Below are 25,407 nucleotides of genomic sequence, written 5' to 3'. Positions count from 1 at the left end.
ACCCGCTTTGGGCCACAGAGTCTGTTTGTGAATGACGTAATGAGCGTAAAACAAGATGGCGGCGACTTAAGCATCTATCGGTTTGAACTAGTTTATCGCCATAGAGGTCTGCCTCTCTTGAGGCTCTAGTGTTCTCTTACGGTTGGTCCCGGAAAGAACTATCTTTTCGATCAGATAAGGGGGTTGTAGGCGTTGCTGAACGCCACCGAATACCCTTCGGGTGCTGTTTGTTTCCTCCTGCTAACCTCCGGTGACAGCCGGGGAGCCGAGGTGCTAACAGACAGGATGGATACCGGAGAGTACATCTCCACCATGGAGAACATGGACCCGACTTTAGCGGAATTAGGGGACGAATTCACCTTAGGAGACATCGACGGTGAGTGTCAATGCTAACACTGTTAAGTGGTTTTGTTTTCTTAAGTGTTTTTGGCCTGTTTCCGTTCAGGTTGGGAGCTCTAGCTACGAGATGCTCATCCTGCTGAGCGGAAACAGCTAAGACGGTCTGTTTATGATTCTTACGAAGTCTGCACCACACACAAAGTTTATTATTCAAAGTATTGTCGATACAGCTGTTGTTAAAAGTGAGGTTGAGAATGATTAGCTAGCCATTAACTGTTAACGTCACATGAATGATGTATATGTCTGTTGTTTACTTGAGTCAGTTAGATTTATTCCAAACACACACACATCACATTGCAAATATAGGCCTACATATCATTTAGCAAATTATGACTTTTGGAAGCTTGCATGTGACATAAGCTATGTGACATAGCTTCAATGGAAATGTAATTGAGTGAAGTTTCGGGCAGTTATATTTCCCATGAAGCAAATGAGAGGTGTCATTCATCAGGAATCTGTGTATGTGGGCAGTGAAAGGAGGCACAAGAGTGTGACTTGCTCATCAAGCTGGGACTGTTTTTTTTTGGTTTTTTTTACTGTGAGCCAAGGGTCATAAGATGAACCATTGAGATTTTTAAATTCTTTAGACTTCAAAACTTCCATGTCCAAGATTTAAGCTTTTGCTTGAATTTCTTCAGCATCTTTTCCAAGCTTATTCAGCCGACTTATTGATCGGAGTTTGTTTGACAACATCTCAAGGTTCAAGGTTCTTTATTTGTCATGTGCACGACAATAACAGAAGTAGTCTGTGGCAATGAAAACCTTAGACCTCACATCTCTCTGAAGACAGTTCTGTAGGCATTCAGTGAACAAACAGCATCCCTGATCCAATCGCGCTCTCTTATCAAAACAAGTTTCTCCCATTTGGCAGATATTGAAAGGACAGGGCTTTTGGTGAAACGCTGGCCAGTGCAGAGTCACCAGATTTCCACTAGGGTGGAATTTTACTGAATGCCAAGTCACCAGACCGTGTGGGTGTGTCAGACAGTGTCTACTGGCCATGGTGGACAGTGGCTTTATGATACTACTTAACAAGATGAATCAAACAATAATGGCCAACATTGATGATACTGCACACGGGCTTTGGTGTCTGGTGTTAATTCTCTTTTCAAAGGGGGCCCTTGGACAAAGTAGGCAGACAACACCCCCCCCCCCGGCCACAGTTATGTAATCCCACTTAATCATTGTGTGAAAAGACAGGAATGTACAGATTGGGAGAGAGAGAGAGAGAGAGAAATGACAGCTGAGGGTTGACGGATGAATTCACAGGCGAGCTGCAACAAAGACAGCACACACTTGAGTTTACAGTCTCTGTTAGGCCAGCAGCTAATCGATCAATTACATTGTCCCATCCGACAGAGCAGCCAATTGCAGAAGAATTGACCCCCTGTTACAGAAACCGTAGGCCCTAATGATGTGCTAGAGCATTTTTGCTTTAATTATACATTTAAAATCTAAGCTAGACAGCGATGGGTCTCATTGCTGGTTGACCTCCAAAGTTATTAACTTTATTCTTCAGATGAGCCATACGTGTGTTTCATTGAGTGTAAGGTCTTAGAGGCCTCTGTAAGGGCTCATGTAATTGACCCTACATTCTTCCTCTTCCAATTATTCTCTTAGCAACTGCAGCTCTGGTTATGTAACCTATTTTTCTTTGCGCCTAGCAGCCTAGGAAACTGTCCCCCTTTGATAGATTTCCCCTTTGTGTAGGCTTGTCTAAAGCTCTGAGGTCTCAGAGCTGCTTTGTTCTGTCTGTCATCAGCAGTCTGCCCCCCATGGAGATGTACAAGTGAATGGTCTAATGTGTCTGCCTACGTTATGTGTGCACGTACAGTATTTGTGACATGTGAAAGACTGCCTGGTGAAAGCTCGTGAGCAAGTAACGTTCCTGTGGCGTTGTGTATCTGAAACTGTCCCAATGAGGGCTGTTGGTTAAAGGATGATTCTGCATATTTTCAACCTGAACCTTTTATTGTTCTAGTTTTATCATTATGATTATCAGTAACTAACGATTATCTTCATTAATCTATTATATCTATTATATTAATTGATTCATTTTTTGGTCTATAAAATGTCAGAAAATGGTGAAAAATGTTGATCAATGTTTTCCTAAGCCCAAGATTGAGGTCCTCAAATGTCTTGTTTTGTCCACAACTCAAAGATATTCAGTTTACTGTCATTGAAGAGTGAAGAAACTAGAAAATATTTTCATTTAAGAAGGTGGAATCAGAGAAATCAGACTTTTTTTCATAAAAAAATGACTCAAACCGATTAATCGTTTATTAAAATAGTTGTTGATTCATTAACTAATTAACTTATTGATTAATCTTTGCAACTCTAGAGCCAGACTGATATATCGGTGGGCCGATATTATCGGCAGATATTAGGCATTTTCCAAACTATCAGTATCGGCATTTGTAACGGCCGATAAATTGATATTTCAAAAATAAAATAAAAATGGACGAAACACCCTTCAACCATGTTCTGAGCGTTGGCGTTGCATAGTTTGTCCACCAGAAGGCGCTCTACAACCTCCCTGTTGGCAACTCTCCGATTTTTCTTTTTGACGCCTTTTTTTCACAGTTTGTTTTTGCTTTTTCCAACGTTTTAAATTTTAAAATTTTTCTTCTGCACATTTTCAGTGCTTATTTCTACGTCCCATATTTTCTGATATAAAACAAAAATTTAAAACGGGTCAGTGTGACCCGAAGTCAACACAAGGATTAAGTTTCATATCTTAAGTTTGTATTTTTATACATTTTATTTATCAGAACATTAATATATTTTGATGTTCCTCTGTTCTGTTGTGACAATAAAACAAACCAGTTTGTATTTTTAAACTGCATTATCATATTATTTTAGTGAGGACTCATAAATAACAACAAATAACTAATGTTACGGAAATCTGTTCATGTTTTGTCACGCGTTTCTGGATTTTTTTTTTTTTTTTAAATATATATCGGCCGATATATCGGAATATCAGATTTTTAAATCACCAAATATTTGTATCAATATCGCCCTTAAACATTCTTTATCGGTCGGGCTCTATGCAACTCCAATCATTTATGTTCAGAATTTAGGAAATACTGTCAGTGTTTATGACCCTCTAGTACTGCTAACCTCTCAGCGTCAACAGAACTTATTAGTACTATCCAAGGAATTACCATCCTTGCTTTGCCTGTTGGCATTTGGTCACTTTTTTGAGTCACAAAAGTGCATGACAACAGAAAAAGAAAGAGCTATATATATATATATATATATATATATATATATATACGCAGATGACAACACCTTTACACTATATTAAAATGCAACATGTGAGACTGGTGACAGGAAGTTGGTTGCCGTTGCTTAAGATGAGAACCTAGGTGTTGTAATGTTTGTGAGTAAGTTTTAATTCTTCTAGCTTCATACATCTATTCTGGTATCCTAGCCCTTTAGTGTTGTGTTGAATTTAGATTGAGATAAAAGATGACAAAACTGTTTGATTGTGTCAGCTGTAACGTCATTAGAATTAAGCAGAGCTGTTTAGATCTCTTGGCTGTATCATAGCCAGTGTCTCTGACTCTCAGTGCTAATGTTCATCTGTACAAAACATTTTCCCACTCAAAGCTATTATGAACGGTCTCTTCAGTGGGGCTGTGCTTACTGATTTCATGTCACAGTCGATGAATGTGGTTTGTTGGGTTGTCTGGTCTCACTCTGCTGTACAGTAAGACTTAAAGGCCGTTTTATTCTTCTGTGTCGAATCGACGGCGTACCCCCGCAGACCCCTCTGCGTCTACGCCGGACTCTACACCGTAGCCTGATGTGCACCTCTCGAAAAAACTACACGTCGCTCGGCCGTGGCTTGGTAGCGTTGCATTTCCCCCGACTCATTTCCTGGTTCTCCTTCTCCATAAACAACATGAAATCAAGGAGAGGGTTAACTTCTCCTGCTCCAGATTTCCCACCATGGTCAGAAAGAACAGAGGAGACACTTTGTTTCTCTCACTATGACTCTAGAGTCGGTACTCGCTCTGAAGCTAATCACGTCACTCTCTACCTTCTCCCTCGCTCACACCCCCCCCCACACACACACACACGCCGGCTCGACGCACACACCAGCGCACAAGTATAAACATCAGGCCACTTATGTAGGCTACGGCGAAAGCTCTGCGTGGAGCCTCTGCAGGACCATAAAAGGGCCTTCAGTTCAAGGCTGAAGGCTCTGTTTATTGACACTTCATTGACCCTGATGGCTGAACCCATACGCACACTATCAGTGATATAGATCAGCCAGGCCAGCTTCCACCACAGGTGGACTCTGTAAAGCAGTTGTCAAAAGTCTTCAAGTTCCAAAGTCCTGTGGGACCATGAAAAACATGGTGTTTTTCACAGTAGTGGACCACAGGCTTGTGTTCTTTGGACTTCAAAGTGAACAAGAGATGTTAAAGTGCTCATGCTTTTTGGCTTTTTGCCTTTCCTTTATTGTGTTATATATCTTTTTTATTATATTATCGTTATAGGTTTACAAAGTGAAAAAGCCCAAAGTCCACCCCAAAGGGACTTACCATCTCCAACAGAAAACACTGTTCACAAACTGCTCCAAACAGCTCTATTGTAGTCCAGCCTTTACTTCAGAGACAAACGTGGTCACTTTGTAACACACGTTATAATGCTCGCCTAGCTGCTAGCATGGCACGCCCTCATATAGGGCTGGGCGATAGGGAGAAAATCGGATATCACGATACTCTTGACCAAATACCTCAATATCGATATTGCAGCGATATTCTAGGGTTGAGAATTGGTGCTGTAACAAAATATCTTCACACTTAGATTTTAGATAAATATTCATCAGTAATGTGGACATAATGTCTAAGTGGGTAAAGGCAAATAATAGAACAGTTACAACAGTCTGGTAAGTTCAGAAAGGTACATCACTTTACTGTAATGCAGCCTTTAAAACCAGGACAAGACACCACTTATGCCATATTACGATATTACGATATCCAAAATCTAAGACGATATCTAGTCTCATATCTCGACATAGATATAATATCAATATATTGCCCAGTTGAGATCTAACAAACGTGTTGAATGCATTTCCCTCATCATAAAAAACATTTGCAAAAACTGATAACAGTTTTACCCTTTGCCTAATAAACTGGCAACTGAGTGTGTATTATCATATATATTGTAGGGCTGGGCAATGTACTGTTTATATATTTTTTCCATATTGTTTCTATCGCAATGCTGTCGAAAAACCAGCGGCCAAACTGCGTTATAGCAAAATGTACATCATTTGGATGCTTTACGTTCTGATCCTCGCACGTTATGTTGATGTATTTCACACAGGAGTATACAAAAATAGGCTTTACCATGTGGTTATTTCATATAGACTATTTATTTATTTATTGAATTACCAGAAAACATGCTATGCCGTGATATTTATAACATCAACGAGATTTAAAATGACCTATATCGGGATAGAAGATTTTGGCCATATCGCCCAGCCCTAATATATTGTATTATATTATGATCATATTGCAGAACCCTAACACCTAACATTTTCAGCATGACTTTGCCATCAAGGCAACATCTTTAACACCATAAGGAACAATTTATTAAATGATATAAGTGGTGTTTAACATAGTTTATACCAGTGTTTTACAACAGGAGCACAGTGCACATTGATCCTTATTATACTGCCATTAGGGATGCTAATGCTTTTCTGACAACTAGCTGACCATAGAAATAAAATGGATCCATATGGTTGTCAGTTGTCAGTTGTTTCTTTTCAACCCTGCTGGTATTGGCTTTCTGGGCCATCCGTAAGATTACTACACACCTTTTCAAGGCCCTCTGTTTGAAGGCCTTTTGCTTCCAGTAAAATGTGTTCACTGGTTTATAACCAGAACAGTAGCTTCTTTCTGTGTGTGCATGTGGCCAATTCAGGGCCAGATAAGTAGTTAGTCTTATCTGTAAGCAGTTAACAGCATTCACCCTATGTTGAGTTTCAATCGAAGAGTTTTTTCTCAAGGACACTTGGGAAAGCAATATAGATTATTATCTCCTGGTACTGTAACTGTGATATATTGAGTGTAGCCAAGGCCTGAGCTTTAAGGTAGTTAAGTAATTGTCATTGAATAGAAATTAGATAATGTTGCAATTTTGATTAGCCTGGAAATCCAGACCCAAATCCGAAAGATTAAGGGTCTGGCATTGAGTAATGAAACTGGCCCAACTCGAGGGGCGGCACCAAGCGTGCATTTGAAAATCTCACTGCACGCAATTGGATAACACTACGACCAATCACAACAATACACGGGGTGAAGTATCCAGAGCATACCCATACGCTTAGCTACCAGCGGAGCTAACTTATAGATTCAACAGTCGTCATCTGTTTAGCTGGCCTCTGGCCCGCCTATATCACATACACAGATGTGATTGGTGCAGCTCGGCTACAAGGGCATAGTTAATGAGCATCATTACTGAATGTCAGAGTGACTCGCTGAGCAAATTCAAATTGTGCTCTGGCGAGAACTCTGGATTTCCAGGGTACTTTTGATCTGCGGGTTTCACCACATCATTCGCATTCTGGATACTGAGTGATACTGTAAATTTAAAGTAAAAAAATCATCTTTTATTATTAAAATTGTATTTCTTAGTATTAAACCGTTTGTAATTGTAGACTTGTTAAGGTGTTGGCATATACCTCACACGCTGTATTAAGTCTATTTTCATGTTTTATATCATTGAATGAATGTCAGAGCTGTCCCATACATATTTAGATATTTTTGAACATTTTTGATTTCTTAATCAAATCCAGACTTGATGTAATGTCCATTCTGTGTCTCCATCTCCTCAGAGATGCTGCAGTTTGTCAGCAACCAGGACTTCCCAGACTTGTTTGAAGACCAGATGACCACAGCGGGCTCTATACAGAGCGCCAGCACCGCTCCCCGACCTGCCGTTCAAACCCCTCAAACTCCCCAGACTCCCAAGACACCAGCCCCTGTCGTCTACCAGAGCCCCACCGTTCTCCTCGCCCCCTCCCAGACGCTGTCTCCCCAGTCTCTGCCCCTCACCCCTCCCCTCACTCCTGCACAGACCCCCTCCCCCACGACTGTCTTGTCAGTGCAGCAGCAGGTGACCCGCAGCCCTCCGCTCCTCCAGCCCCGGCCTCAGGTGGTCCAGCCCATCCAGCCTCAGCCCCAACAGACAGCCCAGCCCACCATCCAGGTACCAACTATCACCACTTTCACACTCCAATCCTCTGTTTGACATGGGGAACCACCAAAGCCACACGGAATCAATCTTCCGCAGATTTTAAACATAAAACAAAATAAAACTTAGAATGTTAACCCTTCTCTACCCCAAGCAGAAAAACAGACCGCTAAATTCAGCATATTTTCATTCTGGATCACTGCTGAAAACTGTCCAAAAAAATAATAATTGCAGATTCCGTTTGGGTCTGATAATAACTCTAACTTCAAGTACTCTAACTTTTTACTCATCAGTTGTATACACTGTTATGTAATGTGTTGAAAGCTATATGCAGGATTTTTCCTGCATTGAGAAAAACTATGCGGCCGCCTCTGTCAAATTTTGTGCCTCCTCTAGCTCTCGACGAAGCTAGAGATGTTCCAAAACCGATACCATTTTTGGAAAAGCCTCCGATACTGCCTAAAATCCTGGTATCGGTATCAGTATCTGTATCAGTATCGGAAAGTACTGGAGTTTATCCACCGATCCGATACCACGTAGTTTAGCCCCGAAGAAAATCTACTTTAAAATAGTTTATCTATGTTCTTTTTTTCCGTTATGTCAAACTAGATAGTAAAAGAAAGTTCTGTGGCATTCTTTGTTACTTTTTGTTCATGTTTCACAAAAAGTTTAACCTGAGCCAGGCCATACAACAAATATAGAAATCATATCACATCCATACAGGGATAGTAGCATACAGCTGTTAAAACATAATAAAATATCTTCGGATCTATCGGATCAGTACTCTGTATCAGCCGATACGCAAGTTCAGGTATCGGAATCGGTATCAGGAAGCAAAAAAACGCTATTGGACCATTTCTAGACAAAACTCTGGCGGGGGTCTTCATGGGAAACACAAGCGTTGGTTTCTGTCATTTGTAACAGCAATTTTGGTATAATGCTGACATGGCGGCACTGCATCGTAACCAGAACAGCGCACCCGGAAAGGCGCTGCTAAAACTGCCAAAGAGGACCTAAAAGAGCCGTCTGTTTTGGGCGGGGGGGACCACAGCAAAGCGGGAGCACCACAGTGTTTCCACTGGTAACGTCTGTGCCACGACAGCCAAAAAAAACCAAAGAAAACTAAACATCAGAAAGCTGATGAGGTCATTAGTCTCCTTTTACCTGCCGTTTGATTTTAATATAGTTTATAGCCAGCTGGCCTTTATAAACACGTTGCAAACAGCAGTCGGCCTTTATGAACGCTGCTCTATGCGCCTGCCCATGTGTTCCTGAAAGCATTCTTGTACTGCAACTAAAACGCCAGTGTGTGTCTGTTCACACCAGTGAAATGTAAGGATTTAAAGTAGTTTAAAAAATTGCATTTTTTATATTTAATCAACTTTTTTAACCACTTTTCTGAATACAAAAGCGCAAATAGACATCTGTAGAACATGATATTAGCTAATTACAATACATCATGACATGCCACAAGTTCTGATAAAAATTAGGAAGTAAAATAATCAAAAATTAATTATTAAAAAAGAAGGATATGGCTGGATGGTTTTTACATTCATTTTGTTAAATGCTTAAAAAAACAAGAGGAGATCTACCTTTTGTGTAAATAATATTTTACCAGGTGATCAAATTTCTTTTGCAAGATAGATAGATCAGTATTTGTGGTCATATTCTCAGTCTAAAACATAGCTTAACAAAGTAATATCATATACTTCAGTAAACTTTAGGAACAACTATTACTGGGACCACTACAGAAAATTACAGATAAACGTTTACTATCCAGGGATTTATTATAGATTTTAGAAAATGATTAGATTAGATTATAGAACATGACTATCTATGTAACAATTTGGCCACAATTTAGCACATTGACCAAACACGGTCCAGCCATATACTAGGTTTCAACCTAGTCTTGTTTCCCTACAGCAGGAATTTTTCAGCCGGAATCCTGATATTTCATGGCTGTTCAGACAGGTGAATATTGTTTCTTTTGCATCCAAGCACGTCACAATTTCTTAAAGAGGTTTCCTAAATGAACATAACCCCCCATCAGTGTAATTTCTTTTCCAGCTTTACAGACATGGCTCGTAGTTCGCAAGGAGGAGAATTGGGAGGGCAGGGGAAACAGTGCAGACATCTGATTATTACAGGCAGTTAAAAAGTACTGAGATTTTACCTAAATAATCTCCTAAAATACGTTGCTTGTAAAAAGTGTTTGCATGAGCCAGTTGAAGGTACGGTACACTTTATCAGGATGGTACCACCTCGGTCTTATTTTGAGCCAAGAAAAACTCTGTATTCAAGGTTTCGCTGTTTAAGTTTTGGATCTCTGTGTGGGTCTGAAAGAGCTTTGTAAGTGCTGCAGGGATGGATGAGTGCTGTAGTTTGGTGTCAAGGCGCCTGCCTCTTCAGCTGTGATTTCATTGTCAGTTGTGGAGACGGTGTGGATTAATTTTGTGTTATTGTGCCATCCATAATAAAAAAGCTTTTTGCTGACAGGAGAAAAAAATCAGAGTACTCACAGACAGTAAAATATAATATCCAGCTCAGCATCCCTACAAACAGCAATGCACGTCTCAGCAAACTGTAAGTCAGCCTGACGGATATAGTTTATTGTCTTGAGGGAAATATACCTTTGTCCCAATACGGTGCATCAAAAAAAGACAGATGAACTGTCTTTATGTTGCATCAAACTTTCATAATCTCTCGGGGGTGGGGGGAAACACATGTTGAGATAAAACTGAGTGTGTTTTACTTAAATGCAGATGCACGCCCAGGGGATCCCCATGCAGACCCAGAGCTTCCCGGTCCACACCCTGGTCCAGACCCACAGCCAGGCGGCCCTGCCCATCCAGACCCAGGCGGCCCAAACTGTGATGATCGCCTCCAACGGCGGACAGTCGCGTTTCATCCAGAGCCCTGTCATCTGCCACCAGAGCCATGCTCCTGGCTTCCAAGGTGAGTAACGAGAGGAATAGGAGAGTGTTCTGTATGAAGTCGTTTTTACAAAGTGGTCGATATTAGGGTGGATACCGATTAAAGTTATCATACAGTACATTAAGTTGTCTTTTAGGTTACATGCTGCTGCAATAATATGGTTTACTTTAAGGATCTGCAGTGTATTTTGAATATGACAGACAAATCACGCATCATCTTGTCTCCCAGTCCTCCAACCGCAGATGCAGAGCATTATGACGTCACCACAGCTCCAACCAATGACCATACAGCACCAGCGTGTTCTGACCCCAACCTGTCAGACCATCCAGACTCTCTCAGCGCCCACCACAGTCCACACTATGCAACAACAGATGCAGCAAGTACCTGTGAGTAAACCTCACTGTTGTTAGCAGGGTTGGAAGAGGTAATCACTGTTTTTACTGTTAGAAAATGATTCAAAATGGTAGTAGCTGATATCAGGTAATAAAAGATCAATATTTCAACAAACCTTAAGCCCTAACTACTGGAAAAGATCATACACCAATTCTTTTGTTTCACGATGTTTGGTGTCGATGCAAAGATGAGTTGAGGCCTGATCTGAGTACCAATGTTTTGATCTTTTTAAACTGCTTGTAAGCAAACACAAAAGCCTCACAGTGACCTCTTCTTTCTATCAGGTTCTGGTCCAGCAGCCTCAGATTCTGAAGACAGATTCACTGGTTCTTACAACGCTCAAACCAGACGGCACGCAAGTCCTGTCTACCATGCAGAGCCCCGCAGGGATCACCACCTTGACTACGCCCATCCAGAACACAGCTCTGCAAGTCCCGGTATGCAGCTAGCATTAAATATTTCCCATTACTATTTGGTTGTTACCACTGGTCACAAGTTTGGCCCCACGCTGAAAACTAATGTACTGCTACTGATTGGCGTTCCCCAGACGCTGATGAGCGGCAACATCCTGACCACCGTCCCTGTTATGATGGGAGGAGGAGACAAGCTGCCAATCAAGCAGCTACAGCCGGGCTCCTCTCACTGCTCAAATGGAGCCAGATCAAGCATGGAGCAAGGCCAGATGATGGGAGGAATGGTAGGCCCGGGGGGAGTGGTGAAGGAGGGCGAGAGGAGGACGACTCACAACATCATCGAGAAGAGGTATCGGTCCTCCATCAACGACAAGATCGTGGAGCTCAGAGACCTCGTCATGGGCAATGATGCCAAGGTTAGTGACTTTAAAACAGGGACAGTAAAGATAATTTTTGGGCATTTTAGGCCTTTATTTCCACAGGACAGATGAAGACATGAAAGGGGAGAGAGAGGGGGAATGACATGCAGCAAAGGGCCGCAGGTCAGAGTGGAACCCGCGGCCGCTGCGTCAAGGAGTAAACCTCTATATATGTGCGCCTGCTCTACCAACTGAGCTAACCCGGCCACAGACAGTAAAGACCATTTTGAATTTGGAATTGTTTCAGTGTTTAAATTGGAGCTTGTTAAAAAGTTGTATCCTGGGCGCCCAGATAACTCAGCTGGTAGAGCGCCCGCCCATATATAGAGGTTTACTCCTTGACGCAGTGGGCCCAGGTTCGACTCCGACCTGCGGCACTTTGCTGCATGTCATTCCCCTCTCTCTCCCCTTTCATGTCTTCAGCTGTCCTGTCAAATAAAGGCCTAAAAATGCCCCAAAAAATAATCTTAAAAAAAAAATAAAGTTGAATCCTCACATGTCCTTCCTCATGTCTTTTTTTTCCCAGATACACAAGTCAGGAGTGCTGAGGAAGGCCATTGACTACATCAAGTACCTGCAACAGGTCAACCACAAACTACGGCAGGAAAACATGGCCCTTAAGATGGGCAACCAGAAGAACAGTAAGTGTTTTACTAAATGCATTACTAAATTAGTTATAAGCAGAGCGTGATCTGTAGCAACTTTCATTGAGTCTCTCTCTATCTCAGAGACAGTGATTCTGTCTGAAGATGTGGAGCTTAAAGAGGAAATAGTGATGATGTCACCTCCAGCCTCGGACTCTGGTTCTGGTTCCCCTCAGCAGTTCTCTCCTTACTGTGTGGACTCAGAGCCAGGCAGCCCCTTGATGGATCACGATCAGGTAACACACCTTTCAATTTTAGAGTAGTAGTAGTAGTTAGACGGGGTAAACCCAGCCCGATCTGCCGGCGATTTGATTTTGCCCTGCAGCTCAGGCTGGAAACCTGTAAATTTTTCTATCCTGCTTCCATTACAAATCTGAGGGGACCAATCACAAACTGGCTTATCCACCTGTTGCGCTATTGGCGGGTTTAACACGATGACGATAGAGAAGCGACGGCAAGCAGCTTTTTGTTTACATTCAACATGACAGCCACCGAAGCGCAGCAACCCGTTGATGCCGCTGTCTGCAAAGTACGTCAGTAGTAGTAGTAGTAGTAGTAGTAGTAGTAGTAGTAGTTAATTCAATCGATAGTAGCCTTACTGCTCCTTACTCCTCTTGCTTCACAGTAAGTGTTTTTTATTGTGAAGATTGCTCAGAAGGTGCTGACATACATTTTATCACTAAGCGTAGTGTCTGCTAAATTCATGTTGGATACAAATGTATCTGCAACGACATTCAGAAATAATTCTGATCTTATTTATTACCTCCGCCAACGAGGTCATGTGTTTGGCTCAGTTTGTTTGTCTGTCAGCAGGATTACAGAAAAACGACCTGCCCAGACTGTCATGAAACGTGGTGCAAGGCTGTAGCATGAGCCAAGGAAGAACCCACAACATTTTGGAGCGGATCCGAATCACGGGGCAGATACGCAAATGATTAATCTCTTTCATAGATATTGCGAGATAGGCCATTTGTGTTGCATTCGTGTGGTGTCTGAATAATCGAAAAAATTCCCAACTGGAAAAAAAAAATCACACTGCGTTAACATTGGGTAACAGTGCACACCTTGGCTGAGGTCTGCAGCGGATTCTTTCTGTAGCTCTCTCTATCTCTCATATTAAGATTCAAATTCAAACGGACTTAAATGATGATGTAAGTTTAATGTCTGACAAGGATTGTGGATGAAGTATAATTATTCATTATGAACCTGTTCTCTTTCACCGTCTCGCAGATGAAGAGTGAGCCAGATTCTCCCTCCTCAGTTGGAGTGATGGATGGTTCTCGACTGCTTCTCTGCGCCCTGACCTTCTTCTGCCTGTCCCTAAACCCTCTGCCATCTTTGTTGGGCTCTGATGCCTCAGTGAGCCCCGGCCTCCCTGTGGGCCACGGGCCAACTAGAACGCTCGTCTGGTTCCCAACTCACACGCAGGACTTTGGTGAGCAGGGCTGACTCCTCTGTTGATCAGGGTTCATGGCACAAGCTGAGAGTGGCGCAGTAACGTATTTTAAAATGCGTAATGACCTTACCGCATGTTTTCTTCTCTTCTCACCCTCCAGCATCCTGGCTGCGGTGCCTGTTGCCGTGGGTGATGGTGTGGGTGCTGAGCGGTGTGGGAGCGGTGTGGGGCTGTGTCAGGGTGCTCTACCTGTGGGAGCCCGTCACACCCCTTCACTCGCCAAAATCGGTGTCCTTCTGGAGGCATCGCAAACAAGCCGACCTGCATCTCAAAAGGGTGAATACAGAGCCGCCCTGGGATGGCAAGGAAGTCTTAAACAAGCCAAGAAAACAGCAGAAATATAATTGCCAATTATTTTATAGATTAATTAATCGTTAATAAAGTCATTTTTCATGCAAAAATGGCAGAAAATGCTGTTTTCAGTCTCTCAAATATGGAGATTTCCTGCTTCCTGTTTTATATCATATTAAACTGAATATCTTTGGGTTTGGGACAAAAAAAAGACATTTAAAGACATCACTTTGCGATGGACATTTTTCAATATTTTCTGACATTTTATAGACCAAACAATTAACCAGTCCATCTAGAAAATTGGCAGATTAATCGATACTGAAAATGATTGTTAATTGCAGTCCAAATTTATATGTATTTTCCATTGCATATTTATTCTGTGCTCAGGAAACTTCTCAAGAAAGAGTAAGGGTAGCATTTCCAAATATAGCAAAACAAATGAGCACACTACTCACAGTTCAAGTGTCTGAATATTGGATCTGCTTATTTTCTCCATTTTTGCACGTGCTCAGTGCTCACAGTTCGCCCAGTTTACTTTGATTCTCACCGTGTTTGATGTCTCATTTTAGCCTGCCTGGGGTTATTTTTAGCGTTTGTTCAAATTGTGTTCAGAACTAATGACCTTCATTGCACCACCCCCCCCTCTCTTTCATATCAGTCTTCTAAAAACTGATTAGCTTGCTATTGTTCCTGTCTCCTCTCGCCTGCAGGGAGATTACACGGCAGCAATGGCCAGTTTAGAAACCTGCCTGTCCGTCTTGACCAGAGCTCTTCCCTCAACCAGTCTGGAACTGGTCTGCTCGCTGTCCTGGAATCTGATTCGCTACGTCTTGCATCGTCCAACTCCTCTGGGTTGGCTGGTTCGTCAGGTTGGGGGAAAGCATGAGGGGGAGGAGGCTAGGACTAGTGCGAAGGACGCTGCGCTGGTTTACCACCGGCTGAGCCAGCTGCATCTCACAGGTGAGTGTTAAGAACAAAGTGGGCTAATGCTTTACACAGACAGGCAGGACAGGTGCACAAGGGTTAAAGAATTGACTCCACAACCATATTACAATAATTACAACAAATCAATATTGCACCTATTGCAGCTACTTTCACTTTGACATGCTTTGAAGATTTGAACACTGTGACACAGTTTCTCTCTGTGTCTGTAGAAAAGCTGCCTCAGCGCAGCAGCCTGTGGGCGTTGTCTGTGTCTCTGAGCGCTGTCAACCTCAGCGAGAGCGCCCGAAGCAAGATGGCCCCTGCCCAGCTCACCCAGATCTACGTCACCGCAGCAACAGCCCTGCGCATTCTGCTGGGCCACCACCTCTCCTGTCTGCCTGTAAGTCTCTTACATGGTGCTGTTTATCTCGATATTATTTTAATGATGTCTGATTTGCTTTGGATGAGTTTTCTTTCTATCATCAGCATCTTTCCTTCTGTGTCTTATCTCCCAGGGTTATCTGTTGAGTTGTGCAGAGAGCGTGGCCAACCAATCAGAGACCAAGCCGATCCCTGACTGCCTGCGCTGGCTCTTCACCCCATTGGGTAGGCAGTTCTTCCTGAGTTGCGATTGGTCGTTGAAGTCAGAGAGCAGCGACGGGGTGTACACTTCTCAGAGAGACCCAGGTATGACCTACATACAGGAGTTGGCCCATTCTCTATTTGACTCTTCCTTCCTTTTTTTTTTTTTTTTCTTTCCTTCCTGTCATCTTTCCTTACTCATTTTAACTCCAAAACAATCACAACACTTCACAGTTGTGAAATAATTGAAAAATAAATTTAAAAAAAGACCCTCAATTTCACACCTTCAATGACAGAAAAGAAAAACTCCCAATCATATTGCTTGATGACCTTTCTATAAAATGAAATATAACATGCAAGTTGAGCTTTATATACCTCGAATGAATATTGAGTTCTTTAGTGGTTCTGGGCATTTCAGATGCTTAAACCTGCAACGTGTAAGAATTTCTCCCATCTAGCGGTGAATGATGTGACGACCAACTGAATATTACTTTCTAGCTCTTCCTCCTACGGTGGCCGAACCCGAAATTAGCTGTCTCATTTTACACGCAGCTGTTCTAGCCACTCCAATATTAACTTTGGTCTTGTCGCGTTGTCGTTTTAATTCTCTTTTTCGCTTCCTTGGAGAGTAATCTCCCCCTGGCATTCGTCACGGTGCCAGTAGGTGTAAGAGGGCGAAATGGGGAGGTATGTCCCTCTTTGGCTAATGTATTTTAAAGATGGAGGTATGTCCCTCTTTGGCTAATGTATTTTAAAGATGGAGGTATGTCCCTCTTTGGCTAATGTATTTTAAAGATGGAGGCGCTACATGGTTGCCGTCATTCGAGCGAGTCGCTCCTATGTATTCTGAATGATTCTGAATGTCAGATTCTACGAGAATACTTTGATTAGTTGGTGGAAGTAATTACACATGAATGAGTACATATTTGTGAAAGATCAAAGGGGTTTTTGCTAAGAATCAACTCAAAAAATGACACAATGGAGGTTTAAAAAAACAAATTAACTTGTAAATGTTTAATAGCTATTTACTGAATGTATGAATTGATTGTTTTGCATAGCATTTGTCTTTTCCGTATCTACAGTATGAATGCAAATATGTAGTGTTTATTTGGTATTAAAGAAAAAAATATGTCAATTAAAGATGCTTTGTGCTGTGATTTAACTGTCCCTCTCTGTTTCCCCCAGCTGACCCCATTGCCCAGCTGCACCGCTGTTTCTGCAGGAAGCTTTTGGAGAGAGCCGTTCACACCCTCATCCAGCCACAGAGTGACTCAGAAGCTGGCAAATGCAAGAACCCCTCTGGGTAAGGCAGGGCTACCAGCATTGTTTTTGACGGTGTGATGTGAATTAGTGATTTACCCTGGATCTGTTCTTTTCTTCTGGTCTGTCTCTCTTTCAGGGAGTTTTCCAGTGCCCTGGAGTTCCTCCAGTTGTTGAACAGCTGTACAGAGGACTCTCCTTCCCCTCCTCCTGCCTTCTCGACTCCTCCCAGTCACACCACCACCCCAGGTATGAATAGCACAAAGAGAACAACCCTGCCCAATCAGAGTCAAGCATGAATCACATCGGATGTTTGCGTGCGGATGAGATTTTTTTTCTTCTCTATTTATGATTAACCAGATAGCCATCAGAGTTATTACTGTCAACATGAATGGATTTTCTTTGCTCCATTTGCAGCACCCCGAAAACCAATCTGGCTTTTGGGATTAGCTTTTTATTGGATTATCACGGATAACACTTGCAGTCATTGATTTGTGGTAATAAATGACTTGCAATGGATATGAACACATTGATAATCTGTTCAGGCGATGTTAATTAACCACATCCTTAATCAATTCTTGTTTTCACACTGAGACATTCTGCATCTTATATCATCAAACCCTTTTAATACCACAGGAGACTCTATCATTTGACAATTAAAACTTGACAAGAAAAAGGTTTTCACGGCCACAAAAGAAGTCTGTTCAGGCTCTTCAGACTGGAGCTAATTTGTCCCTCTTGTTGTTTTTATTCCTACGTGATTTCCCCTCTCTTCTTCCTGCCAGTGGGAGACCCAGTGAGTCGTTGGTGGGCTTTGGTCCTGAAGGCTGCCGTGCATTGGCTGCAGGGCGATGATGTCGCAGTGAGGTCACTGTTGGCAGAGGCAGAGCGGATGCCGAGGGCTCTGCACACTCTTGAGTAAGCGAAGTACAACTTGTTTCAGTAGGTCTGACAAAACCCAAGCTGCCACACAATACAGCAACTAGAATAAACGCGGTGAAGGTGAAGCATTCATTCTCCATTCAAGTTTAAGTTGGTGGACATTACAGGAATCTTTCAAGCTGTAAAAATCCCTAAAAGTGTAAGATCATTTTGATTCAGAGACCTGGAAGTCCTAACAGGATCATCTGTATACCTTGTCTAACCCGTGTAGATTCCAAACATCTAAGATTAAACTGAAGGATGGTAATAAAGACAATCACACATTCACTCTCTGTTGCAGCCACCCTCTGCCCAAGGCTGTGCTGCATCTTTGCAAGGCAGTTCAGATGAGTCTGTCCCCTCTGAAGGGAGAAGGGGCGGTAGCCTGCCTGTCCCACAGCGACAGAGCCAGCAGCTACCTGCGCTCCAGCATCTCAGTGCCCGTCGCCCAGACTGGGAACTGGCTGAACAAGGTAGTGTACAAATAATCACAGCACTCCAAACACTGGCACTATCATCTTCTTAAGATCTTCTCTGGGTTTGTGGTTAGAGCGCTTGTTATGTAATTTTTCTCTGCGTTCTTGCACACACACATTATACAGATGGCAAAAACCTGTCTTCTGCTATCAGGACTCGCTAAAGTTGATCCATTTAGGTAATCATTCATACACACTGCATGCTCAGTTGGGCTCAGGCTGCCGTGGGGCTGTGCGTGTGTGTGTGCGCAGTGTGGGTGGCAGGAGGTGGCTGTGGTGCATTGTAGTTGCATTGCATGATCCTGAAGCCGAGTGCAATGTGTCTGCAGTGCAGTACAGAGGCCTCCCCAATCTGCACGCACCCGCTACACACCCCACCGCTTCACAGCATTAGATAGCACCGCATATCATGTTTACATTCTAGGCATGCATGTTGGACGAGACGCGCTGGTTATGACGCGGGGCTGGTTGTTGTTGGTGGGTTGTGGTTGTTAAGGCGTCTTTGAGTCACACTTTGGGTCACATTCATCCCTTTAAATCTTTTTTTTTTTTCTTTTGAAATAATGCATCTTATGTAGAGCTGCAAAGATTAATCGATTAGTTGTCAACTATGAAATGATTCGCCAACTAAACTATTAATCGCTTTGAGTAATTTATTTATGAAAAAAAGTCTAAATTCTCTGATTCCAGCTTCTTAAATGTGAATATTTTCTAGTTTCCTCACTCCTCTGTGACAGTAAACTGAATATCTTTGAGACAAAACAAGACATTTGAGGACGTCGTCTTGGGCTTTGGGAAACACTGATCGGCACTTTTCACCCTATTCTGACATTTTATAGACCAAAGAACTAATCGATTAATCGACAAAATAATCGACAAAATGAATGAAATAATCTAATTTTATGTTAAAATGCACCAAACAGCACTTTGATCTTTTGACTTTTTTTCTCTTCCCAGGGGTTGGAGCTCCTGATCTGTGACCTGCTGCTGACGTTGAGGACCAGTTTATGGCAGCGGGGAGGCAGCAGTAACGGAGAGCCTGGCCCGGCCCCTGGATCCCAGTTGGCTGGTTTCCAGAGGGACCTCAGCGCGCTCAGAAAGCTCACACAGTGCTACAGACAGGCGCAACACAAGGTACGTCCGTGACCAGATCAAGTCGGATATGTTCAGGAATTCAGGAATCAGCAAAAGGTTCCAGTCACTGGAGTTTAGAACTGTTTATACTGTACATTATATTTTAGACATTGTTTATTACACGGCCTTGTTGAATACTAAATCACGACATTCCGTTATTCCTGTATAACAGACCATTGCTAAGTATAAGTCAGCAGATCACAAAGGGAGGTAAAGGGTGGAGGAAACAGAGATCGCTAACAGTGCTAATGGGAACAGTGCAAACAGAGCATTAGTTAGCTCCATGGTTAGCTTACTCATCGGGGTGACCTGGCTTCTGTCGGAGAGCGGTACTTTTCAGAGGTAAAGTTAACCATCCCTACCAGGACGCAGACGTTACCAGCGGTTAACCTCTGTATAAGATGTGTAATAAGCGGGGTAGTCTCGCATTGCCAGACCTTCCTCCACAGCGCTGTGGAGGAAGGTCTGGCTAGTCCACACAGCATTCCGGGATGGGAGAAAAACATGCTCTGGTTTATTGGCATTTCTTTAAGCCAATCACAATCGTCTTAATGTCCGGACAGAGCCACGGTGCCACTGCAAAATAGCTTCGGGAAGGAACTTGTTTTGGTGGAACATGTGTACGTTCAAAGTAGTTTTAGTCGTGCAACAGAAAACTCAGATTGGACAGATAGTCTAGCTAGCTGTCTGGATTTACCCTGCAGAGATCTGAGGAGCAGTTAACCATAGTCCTCACAAATCCACCAGAGTTTAAAATTCCAACACAAAGAAAGAGGCAGGTGTGGCCGGGTTAGCTCAGTTGGTAGAGCAGGCGCACATATATGGAGGTGTATACCTCGACGCAGAAGGTCCAGGGTTCGAGCCCGACCTGAGACGATTTCCTGCATGTCATCCCCCTCTCTCTCCCCTTTCATATCTATCTGTTCTTTCTTAAAGGCTGAAATGCCGCAAAGAAATATAAAAAATTCCCGGCGGTAACGGAGCAATCCCGTTAGTGGAACGTTGTGGATATAGACTATAAGCGGGATTCGGGATGAATAAAGTATCTATCTATCTATAATGTAGAGCGAGCCGGTCATTGTAGCGAATTAGAACCCCTTTGCGTCGAGGTCTTGCGTCAGCCTACATGATCCCTTAATGTCCAAAGCTGCGAGAAACTAGCCTCGTGAGACCGTGCTGACCTCGTGAGCTCCAGTTTTCCACTCGCAGATCAGTCTGGCATCTTGAGACAGAGAACATTTGGTGCCGTTCGCCAAACGACCGACCAATCAGCGTTGGTTTTGAGGCGGGTTTAGGTGTGACGCAACGAGAAGCGACTGTTCAGTCTAAACAACGTGGCGGCTTCCACAGATGAGATGAGCATAGCTATCGCGCAAGTTTTATCCAAATTAGAAATTATTCCTTCATTGAAAGAAGAGCAAAAAACGGCACTGGAGGCTTTTCTCGGAGGAAAATATGTTTTTGCTCTTCTCCCAATTGGTGGTGATAGACAGATGGTTTATGCAATCAACTAACCAGTATTTTCGCCCCTTCCCAAAAGTTCTCCAACGGAAAGTTCCCAGATGGATGTGTCGAGCAAATGCGAAACAATCCATCTGGCGGAGTCAGGTTAGCGAGAAACAAGTGTAGGATGAGATGGAGAAACAACATTGAAGCCTACGTTCGGGTTGTTTTCCTGAAATGTCTGGGCCATTTTTGAGAGCTTAGATGGAAAATCCTTTCTGTAGCAGTAATGATTCAATTCAATTCAATTCAATTTTATTTATAGTATCAAATCATAACAAGAGTTATCTCGAGACACTTTACAAATAGAGTAGGTCTAGACCAAACTCTGTAGTTTACGAAGCCCCAACTATTACAGTGGTTGCCTCAAGAGCAAGCATTAGCAGTAGCTATTGCGACAGTGGCGAGGAAAAACTCCCTTTTTTGTTAGGAAGAAACCTGGGACAGACCCAGACTCTTGGTAGGCGGTGTCTGACGGCACCAGTTGGGGGAGTGGTGAATGGTGGCAATAATAGTCATAATAAAGATAGTGGAACAGTGATCACAATGGTAGTCGTAGTAGTTCATGTCATAGTAAGGTACAGCAGGGCGTTACGGGGTGTGGTGTGGCACAGCAGCCTGGGTGGACGCGGTTGGACGCGGCAGGACGCATGATAAACAAGAGCCAGGGAATTCTAGATAAACTGCCAGGGATGTATCATTCTGACCTGGACCATACTGTGTTTCCTGTATATATCTACTGGTTAATCTCGCCAAGTTGCAAAGTCTTTGATTCATTTATTGCTCATGTAGCTCTTTAAATCTCAATATGAACAAATGCCCAGAACAAGATATAAAATTAGTAATTAAATTGTCTTTCATCGTTGCGCCAGCTTCCAGCCAAAGAAAACAAATAATCTATTTATTATGATACAACATTGAAAAGCAGGCAACTCTCCAGATTTGTAAAGCTGCAACAAACAACGTACTAAAAGTAATAATACCCACAATATGTTGCAGGCACGTTATGTGAACAAAACCGCCGCGCTGCTCTGATGGTAAGCCCAGAAATCAGCCGCGACCCGCTAATCTTGTTCGTGATAATACTCCATTTACTGGATCAGCCTCGGAAATCAAGTTCTCTCCAGCTCTAACCAGCTGCAGAAATCTCGACGCGGTTTTTAATAAATCATCAAACCTACTTGTTAGATTTGAATGGAGTAGTCATTACTGTAGCCAGAGGGTCTCTAACAACAACTGCTTTCACAGCGGTTGGTGATCATTTATGTTTAGACATGTGCGAGACTCGAAGAACCACATGAACTGCATCATTTTCCGAGGCTTCTGTTGCGAGACCACTGACTGAGAAATATGTACTCGTGGTTCTGTGAGGCGCTTTGCAAGAGAGGCAGAATATTTCTTGTGGATTATACCTGGTAGTGTGCTGTATGTGGGGTGAAATCGCGATGTGTAGGATGAATGTTGTTCTTCTCCAAACAAACGCCTATAAATACGCAATGACGACAATGATTGCGTCTCTGATGTGCGTGTGTTGTTTTTCCTGCAGGTGTTTCTCCATGAGACCACAGTGAGGCTGATGGCCGGAGCCAGTCCCACAAGGACACACCAGCTGCTGGAGCACAACCTCCGACGCAGGACGCACAACTCTTACACGGCCGGTAAGCGAGACTGAAACTAAATTAAAAAACATTGATTCGAGTACAGACCGTTAAGAAAAAAAACTTGGAGCAGCACTACTCATTTCACATATGGGAAGAATGTCCGGGAGACTTCGATGAATTACACAGGAGCATTTAATGAGTTCCCAATTGAGGAGAATTTAGGATTACACAATACAGCGTGGTGCCATCCCAACTTCTGAAGTTCCTGTCTTTCTGAAGGCTGAAAGATATTGCGTGCGCCCAAATATCTCAGCACAGACTAAATGTGTTTACTTTCTCTATGGCTTTGGCAGGGTGAGCAGCGCTGTCTTATCATACAGGTGCTATGTCTCTCGTCATCTATGGAGACACAAAGTTGAAGTATTCCTCTGCCTGGAAAGGTTATGAGGTTATGTTGGACACTGGCCTAAATGGCACCTGGGTACCATTGTCTCAATTTACACAGCATGAGTTCATAAGCTGGAAATTCCACAACGAAGACGTCTGTCACAGAATCGTATCCACACGCGCAAAGTCAGAGTGGAAGTTCACTTGAGTGCTAGCTCAGGATCAGTCCCCCCTGTGGTCGTTCTTAATCTGAACTGTTATTATTATTATTCACACACGCATGCAAACACACACGCAATGGACACTAACCTGGCACTTTTCTTTCTTTCTTTCTTTCGTTTTTTCTCCCCCCTGCTGCTGTCAGAAGGTGAGTGTGTCCTGGGTGAGAGGGAGAGGGCTCATGCCATCCTCCTGGCCTGCCGCCACCTGCCCATGCCCCTGCTAACCCCGCCCGGGCATCGCACCCGCCTGCTGGCCGAGGCCAAGCGCACCCTGGAGCGGGTGGGGGACCGTCGGTCCCTGCAGGACTGTCAGCAGATCCTGCTGCGCCTCAGCGGGGGCACGACCATCGCTGCCTCCTGAACACACACACACACACACACACACACACACACACACACACACACACACACACACACACACACACACACACAGATTAGGGCTACTCACAATGAACTCTGTAATTTGCTACATACATACAAAGATGTAAGCCAGTCTACTCATCCACAACCTCAAACCACAATTTGATCAAGGCCCATGATTATAAAGACTTTTCTTCAAACTGCTACACTTTTCTCACACACAGACAGCTGATTTTGTTTACTGTCACCGTTCCCACACCTGCAGCTGAAACACTCACAGGCCTCACATTTGCTTCTTTTGATGCTTAGTTTCATTGTTGCAGCACAATCATTCCACCTTCTGGTCATTAATGGTACCATGCTAGGCTCGCTGCCTCATTTTTAACAATGCTACACAATGAGCAAAATCAGGTTTAACAGGGCCCAAAGGGAAAAGGGACCATTCTCTAATAGCTGTTTAAATTAATGCAGCGCAGCAGTGCATTGATTAGCTGTAGGCTACCAAGCTGTACAATCATTATTGGCACACGGCAGTGCGAGTGCTACTTAACTGCGTAACGTCTCATTAAATTTGCAAGCTTCAATTTAAAGGGCGTCAGAGTGTAGGATGCAGACTAGATAGACTAGTTTGCTTTAAACCATACAGTGCTGAGTAGTGTCCCTCCTTATCTACCTCATACACAGTACAATGCCAGCACTGTACTGTGGAGCAAAGTAGGATACTTAAGCACCCCGTCAGTTATCCTGAATTTGAATTAACTGACCATTTCATGCTTCAATCCAACGCAGCGCCATCCTAATAAAACCTTGCTGAGCTGCTTTACTTACTTTAGGGATTTGACTTGCTGTCGCAGAAACAGCAAGAATGACTTGCGAAGAATTGATTTGCGGAATATCTAAATAACAGGTGGAAGCAGCCAATAATGGGCCGATAAGTTTGAAAATGCCTACCTACACACACAACTCACACAGATCCATATACATATTCAATTAATTAGATACAAACTCACGATGTGATTGTATATAGGTTGTACATAGACAGATGAACAGAAGTAGATTAAACGGGAAGTCCTCACTTCTGCTTGAGAGAAGACATGCATCCAAGAAAAGCGCGGCAACGTGTCAAAGTTGGCTCGTAATGGTTTCCTGTCAGAGTCCGGATCTGATGTTCTGACGCTCTGACCAGGAGAGCAAGGTCAGTCGCCTCACCCTGCGAGTGTGTGTTACTCCATCCAAAAGGTCTTTTTATTATCAAACACTCACTGCTGTGGCTTTGCAAGGTGGCTTCCAGGGCTGCAACTAACGATTATTTCCATTGTCGATTAATCGATTAGTTGTTTGGTCTATAAAATGTCTTGATTTGTCCGCAGCGAGTGTCGGATACTCTAAACATATTGGGCGGCAGTAACGCTTTAAAGTGCTCATATTATGCTTTTTGGCTTTTTCCCTTTCCTTAATTGTGTTATATATCTTTTTGTGCACGTTATAGGTTTACAAAGTGAAAAAGCCCAAAGTTCACCCCAAAGGGACTTACCATCTCCAACAGAAAACACTGTTCACAAACTGCTCCAAACAGCTCTATTGTAGTCCAGCCTTTACTTCAGAGACAAACGTGGTCACTTTGGAACACACGTTATAATGCTCACCTAGCTGCTAGCGTGGCACGCCCTCATACTCTGCTTCTGACTGGCTAGTAGTCCTTACCTAGCTACTGCGCATGTGCGACTCCCAACAAAGATGGAACAGAAGTGAGATGCCTCACTTTGTAGCTAAAACAGAGAGCTCAACACACAGGGTGAAAAGAGGAGCTGCAGCAATGTGTAGTACAACAAAAATATTAAACCATGTAAACCTATTCAGATACAACCTCTAAATACAAT

General features: G+C 43.1%; 1 protein-coding gene across 5 annotated transcripts; it reads left to right on the top strand.

The window, feature by feature from the left end:
• Positions 1-28: 28 nt before the first annotated feature.
• Positions 29-25,025, top strand: srebf2 (sterol regulatory element binding transcription factor 2). Of its 5 annotated transcripts, XM_035997167.1 has the most exons (22): positions 29-376; positions 7,250-7,623; positions 9,532-9,579; positions 10,371-10,563; positions 10,771-10,928; positions 11,220-11,372; positions 11,483-11,764; positions 12,294-12,408; positions 12,496-12,647; positions 13,642-13,846; positions 13,968-14,143; positions 14,869-15,118; positions 15,313-15,482; positions 15,598-15,769; positions 16,850-16,967; positions 17,064-17,173; positions 17,710-17,842; positions 18,147-18,318; positions 19,279-19,455; positions 22,505-22,616; positions 23,311-23,543; positions 23,576-25,025. In XM_035997167.1, the coding sequence occupies exons 1-21, from the start codon at positions 286-288 to the stop codon at positions 23,526-23,528; spliced, it is 3,579 nt and encodes a 1,192-aa protein (XP_035853060.1). In that variant the 5' UTR covers positions 29-285; the 3' UTR covers positions 23,529-23,543; positions 23,576-25,025. The 5 variants fall into 5 exon arrangements, with proteins under 5 accessions (XP_035853060.1, XP_031176644.1, XP_031176645.1 ...); XM_031320784.2 differs by lacking the exon at positions 23,576-25,025 and having other exon boundaries at positions 9,535-9,579; positions 23,311-23,575; XM_031320785.2 differs by lacking the exon at positions 23,576-25,025 and having other exon boundaries at positions 23,314-23,575.
• Positions 25,026-25,407: the final 382 nt, after the last annotated feature.

The sequence above is a fragment of the Sander lucioperca genome, chromosome 21, assembly GCF_008315115.2.
Source record: "Sander lucioperca isolate FBNREF2018 chromosome 21, SLUC_FBN_1.2, whole genome shotgun sequence".
Taxonomy (NCBI): Eukaryota; Metazoa; Chordata; class Actinopteri; order Perciformes; family Percidae; genus Sander; species Sander lucioperca.
Note: the sequence above shows the minus strand (reverse complement) of the source record. Positions and strands in the feature narration are given on the sequence as shown.